This window comes from Callorhinchus milii, unplaced genomic scaffold, assembly GCF_018977255.1.
Source record: "Callorhinchus milii isolate IMCB2004 unplaced genomic scaffold, IMCB_Cmil_1.0 Scaffold6, whole genome shotgun sequence".
Classification (NCBI taxonomy): Eukaryota; Metazoa; Chordata; class Chondrichthyes; order Chimaeriformes; family Callorhinchidae; genus Callorhinchus; species Callorhinchus milii.
The window spans coordinates 10,923,816-10,929,815 of NW_024704747.1; the positions used below are offsets into that span (position 1 = coordinate 10,923,816).

Here is a 6,000-nt window from a genome sequence, read left to right on the forward strand (position 1 = left end):
AAGTGATGTATTTTGGGAGGAAGAATGAGGAGAGGCGATATAAGCTGATGGTACAGTCTTAAAGGGGATGAAGGAACAGAGAGACCTGGGGGTTCGCATATAAGTAAATCTTTGAAGGTGACAGAACAGGTAGATAAAGCTGTTTAAAAAAAAAAGCATACAGGATACTAGGTTTTATAAATAGGGGCATAGAATACAAAAGTCAGGAAGTTATGATGAACCTTTATAAAACACTGGTTAGGCCTCAGCCAGAGACTGTGTTCAGTTCCGGGCACCACACTTTAGGAAGGATGTTAAGGCATTGGAGAGGGTGCAAAGGAGATTTACCAGGATGGTACCAGGAATGAGGGACTTCAGTTATGAGGAGAGGCGAGAGAAGCTAGGATTATTCTCCCTGGAGCAGAGAAGATTAAGAGCAGACTTAATAGAAGTTTTCAAAATTTTGAGGGGATTTGATAAGGTAAACAAGGGGAAACTATTTCCACTGGCGGTTGGTCGGTAATCCGAGGACACTGATTTAAAATAGTTGTTAAAAGAAACAGAGGGGAGGTGAGAAGAAATGTTTTCACACAGCGAATTGTTCAGATCTGGAATGCATTGCCTGAAAGGGTGGTGGAAGCCGATTCGATAACAACTTTTAAGGGAGAAGTAGATAATTATTTGGGGAGGACACATTTGCAGGGCTATGGGGAGAGGGATTGATTTGGATAGCTCTTTTCAAAGAATCGGCACAGACACAATGGGCTGAATGGTCTCCTTCTGTGCTGCAGAATTCTATGATTGCTAAACAGCACCAACAAGATTCCACAATTCAAAATAAAATGAATAACCCCCAAAAAAGTTTCAGTAGTTTGGATGAGGGTAGAATATTGACTCAGAACTCCCTGCTGATCTTTGAACTGCAGCCATGAGATCTTTAGCATCTATTGGAATTACCAGTACTGGCTGATTACACTCAAATTTGTCATCCAAAGGATGGCACCTCCAGAAATACAGTATTCACTCATTCATGAACTGAGTAGTCATCTAGATTATAATCTGGCCCAGGTTTTGGGGGTGCAGGAGGAAGTGTTGAATTTACAAATTCACTCCCAATCTTTCCCTCCCCCCCCCCCCAGCAGATCAATTTAATAATTGGCACCAACCCCCCACAAAAGGCTACTCAGCACAATGACCCTCAAATATCCATATACGACTATATGAATCTTTTCTGCCCTCTTTTCCTCCCAAATAATAATTTGGTTACTCATCCGACTGTTTGTGGGTTACTGCTGTGCACAATTGGCTGCTGCGTTTTGCCCATAAAAATAAAAATAGTGTCAATTAACTTCACAGTACCGTGAAGTACTTTGAGATATGTCAAAGATGTAATAACGTGCTATATCAAATTCAATTATTATTATTAGTGTTTTGCATAAGTGAAACTTTAATTGCATGTGCTAAACTTACATTTTCTGGCTTTGAAAATCTTCTTTCTTCCAAACTGGTGCAATTTTAATATGTTGTGATCCCCTCTGAAATTTAAATCCCACTTTGATTTTTCACTATTTAAGTAATCTAGACTTGATCCTATTATTATGGTAACCTGTAGTTATGCTGTACACTGCTATAAATGTGCTATTTGTTTTGTACTATGTATAAACAGTGGTTTCAAAACTCATACAATATTACAATAAATTGCTGCAGGCTATTGCATTGATTATAAAATGACTTTTTCAACACTAAAATGGGTGGGGGGTTGCAGACAGGCATTCTCTTCTCTCATTAGTGCTGGTAATAGTCATAAATTACAAGTCAAACAACTTGTTCTGGGTTTTTCCTTTCTCCTATTAGAGAGACTCATTGACTTGTAATGATACCAGAACAGTCATTGAAAGGAACTAAACTGATACTCCAACTTTGCTCTAGTTGCTTTATTAAACTTTTAGCATTGTAATCTGCCACTTAGTGTGTAAATCTTTTAAACTACATGTTCTGAAAAACCTGCCTAATTTTTAGATTAAAAACAAGAAACCAGCTCTGGGATTTTACTGACTATAACAGCTCACTAGGGAAGCCTGAGGCTGCTTTTTTGCTGGCACAATTCCATAATTATTAAAAGCCGTGTTTGTTCTGTTCCATCTTAGTGTTTGTATTGAAATCATTCCAAATTGGTTTAAATGACCTGATGGTGAGAGGCTTCATTATTTCAAGCTTATCAGTTTACAAAATCAAATAAACACCCCCTAAGTTATGAATATTTGTAAGAAAAAGCTGACTTGTTCTTTAATTTTTAGTAAACATTTAAAATGTGATATTTTCTTGTTTTCTCATACAGAGGGTTCAAACTAAGCAAACTACACACTTTTATTGCTATTGTTGAAAATTATTTCATTCTGTTGATTTGACAAGTCGAGCAAATTTTCACTTTATTGAACTGCATTTTGGTTTGTGATTTAATAAGGGCAAAATATTAATGGAATACTGCACTTTAAATTGGGGTGCTCATGGAGTACTCTCCTCTGAGTCAGAAGGTTGTGGGTTCAAGCCCCACGTTGACTTGGAATTGAATAGGCTAAGATGACCCTCCACTGTAATGCTGCATTGTTAGAGATGCTGTCCTTTAGATGAGCCGTTAAACTGAGGTCCAATCTGCGTGTTTAGGTGGACGTTAAAAATCCTATGACACTATTCAAAAAGAGAAGGGAGTTTCTTCCAGTGCCCTGACCAACAGATCCTCCAAATAAAATTGATTACTCACTTCATGCCTATGAGTCCTGTAGCTCAGTGGGCAACCGAGAGACCTGAGTTCAGTTTCAGACAGAGGGCGAAATCTTGGGCAAGTTTCCTTACTCCACACGCCTAATAATAATCCCTCCAAAATCAAAAACAATAATAAATTGGTCATTTTCAATCTACGACTGTTTGTGGGACAAGGGAGGCAGCATTAACTGGGATCTGGACAAATTGAACAGTTAATTTAAGAAATGCCAGATGTATTTTAATATGGATAAATGGAAAGTATTGCACATTGCTTTATGAAATCAACATATAATGAGAGATGGCAAAGGTGAAAATTTGTGGATGACTGACAATTTGAAAGGCTGCACTAAGTTCATATGTTTGAGTTTTACATGAAGTGGCTTTTAAAAACTATTGCAGCATATAATGCGGTCTTCATTTGATTATTTCAAAGCAGATTTTTTAAATACACTGGCAATTCTTGTTCCTGCATAATAGAATTGGGACAGTTCTTATTTGGTAACATTGCTAGTTGAGTTGTAAAAAAATAACTTTCACAGGGAACATGTAGCTATTCTGTGAAGACTCATAAATAAGCATTGAAGCTCTTGGTTTGTTGTGTATTTTATAACTAGACGGCCACTGCTTAAAAGTGGGAAGAGGTGAAAACAAACCATGTGAATTAAACGGCCTTAACAGGCAGAGAATATTCACTGTTTGTGGGACATTGCTGTGCGCAATTGGCTGCCGTGTTTACCCACGAATATACGGTCAATTCACTTTACAGTGTGTTCTGTGAAGCGCTTTGGGACGTCCTCCTGACGTGAAAAGCGCTATATCAAATGCAAGGATTATTATTACTATTGTTTCCAAAAAGATGACTTGAATGTGACTGTTCTGTTCAAGGATTCAGTATTAACCAGACTATTTGAAAAAGCATTGCTTTTATAAACCAGTTTAAAGCTCTTGTGGCTGTTGTATTACATGTGTAAAATGTGGCTTTCTAAAAAGTTTAGAATTTTACTTTGTAAAATTGCATTTGTCTTCTGCTAGTGAGTTAGTGCACTATTTTTAAAGTTCTGCTTTGATCTTGCTCAGTAAACTCATTGAAATTCTGTTTTAAGATGCATTTTATGTTTTTTAGGGAATTCAAGTTTGGACCAATGCTAAGGAATGCTTTAGCAAAATGTAAACGTTTACCTACAATAAATTCTTCAAAGATTACATAAAAGCACAAGAGCTAAAATTCTGACTGTAACTGAATACATCAAATCCTCTTACATCATCCACTTGTTTATGAACAGTGCACAAAGAACTTTTGTGAGTTTTTTTTACTAATAAACTTCAAAAAATATGTTTTCAGGGATATGGGGTTAAGAGGAAAGTATTCTGTGTTACAGAAGCTAATCCATAGGCAATGCTGCTTTCTTCCTGTAGATTTGGAGGCCTTCAGATCATTTCCAGATGTAGTTACATTGTGCCAATTGTGTTCTCTGAATTTTTGCATAGGCTTTCACCAAGGTTAACTCCCATGAATCCTAATGAAATGGAAGACTGTTCATGTGCAGCAATATTCCTATACATGTACAATCTAATTTTACTTGAAGAGACCGATACAATTATCTAGAGTAAGCATTTTCTGTAATTCCATTTTGATTTTTGTGCTTGCTGGTGTTGAGCAAGCTAGATGACCTTTCAGCATGTTCAGTTTTGGGTGGAATATAGAGAGTGTAACTTATAACCAGATGCATCTAATTATTCTTAGTAAAAGATATACCCATTAGCTTTATTATTAACAGCTCAATTCAGTTGGTCCTCAACTTCAGTTTCCTTGATTTTTTTTTCTATTAGGAAAATATCTACAGTTATTAATCAAGATCCACAAAGTTATTGTTCTTTCGTCATGCTTCAAATTTGTTCTAAGTACTTCTTAGGTTTAAAATTTGTGATTTATAGTTGTCCAAAAAGTAATTAGAAATCCCTTGTTGGTAGGCTTCCGGGAAGAACTTATTTTTAGAAAAATCCACATTTAGTAACTAGTCTTACCCCTCTACTCGTGTGAATTGTTTAAATTAACTTGATACCTTTATAAAACATGAACACTTTAGCTGTCACGTTTATTTGTCAATTTCTTGAATATGATAAAAGCATGCTTTTACACGTTTGTTGCAATGGAACACCACGTCTTTCTCCTAGATTAATGAAATTGTAACTAAGTATTATGTACATGATATTATGGTAAATATCTTCAATTACATTTTTGTGTTGGGTTCAGTTGCATGAATAACAGAAGTTATCATTCAGCAAACCTTAAAATTCTGGTGATTCTTTAAAAAAAATACTCAAAAGGGATATTTTGAAGATTTTTAAAAACTGCTTGTTTAGGCAAAAAAAACTTTTAAAACAAAGTTGCCTGTCAAAGAACAGTAACTTACTTGACGCCATTTATATATTGTTGCCTTTGCCATTTCTATTCCATTCTGTTTTGATTTCTAATAACACTAAATAAAGGTGCCTTAATATTCTGCCAATGCTAGGCACTTTGTAATATGATTGAATTCATGTTTATAGATACTGTACTTGGTGCCTGAAATTATTTGGAAGTTACAAGACCCTTACATCAGTTACGAAGATTTCTTGAAATTTATAGATTTAAAAAAAATTGAGTTCCCTGTAGAAAATGTGCCAAAAATGCTGAATAAAATTGCTTTTAAAATGCAAATTCCTGTTGTCATGTCATTTTAATTTCCTTTTTTGGGGCTGTAAATTTGAAGGGCAAAGTAAAATGCAGTGTTGCTGGTGGTCAAATAACAATTTGCATTTGTATAGCACCTTCTACATAGGGATAACATCTTAAACTACTTTACAAATATAGAGTAGGTGCCTGAGATGAAGATGGAGACCTGAAGATTAGGGGGGAGGTGGTTGAAAGTGCAATCATAGATACTGATTTTTTTAGACTGTTTTTGAAAGCTGCGAGGGAGGAATAAGGCAGATGTGTATATGAGAACAGAATTCAGAGGGCAGAGGCGAAGTGGCTACAAGTTTGCCTGTAAATAACAACAAGATTACATTTGTACAGCGCCTTTCACGTCGGGAGGACGTCCCAAGGCGCTGGACAGTGTACAGCATTTCAGACCCGAGCTGGGGTCAGGGAAGAAGGGAGGGGAGGGGAAGGGGGCTGACCGATGGCATGGTCGAAGAGGAGGGTTTTGAGGCGGAACTTGAAGGAGGCTAAGGAGGGGGTGAGGCGGAGTGATTGGGGGATGGAATTCCAGA

The 6,000-nt window shown here is 36.5% G+C and overlaps 1 protein-coding gene across 4 annotated transcripts in view; it reads left to right on the plus strand.

The window, feature by feature from the left end:
- The window catches only part of snx4 (sorting nexin 4), a 51,068-nt gene extending 47,110 nt beyond the window's left edge, over positions 1-3,958 (plus strand). For all 4 annotated transcript variants that reach the window (XM_042336107.1, XM_007909117.2, XM_042336106.1 and 1 more), the window contains one exon: positions 3,866-3,958. In XM_042336107.1, the coding sequence (XP_042192041.1) occupies positions 3,866-3,913 (48 nt within the window). In that variant the 3' untranslated portion in view covers positions 3,914-3,958. The remainder of the gene's footprint in view (positions 1-3,865) is intronic.
- Positions 3,959-6,000: the final 2,042 nt, after the last annotated feature.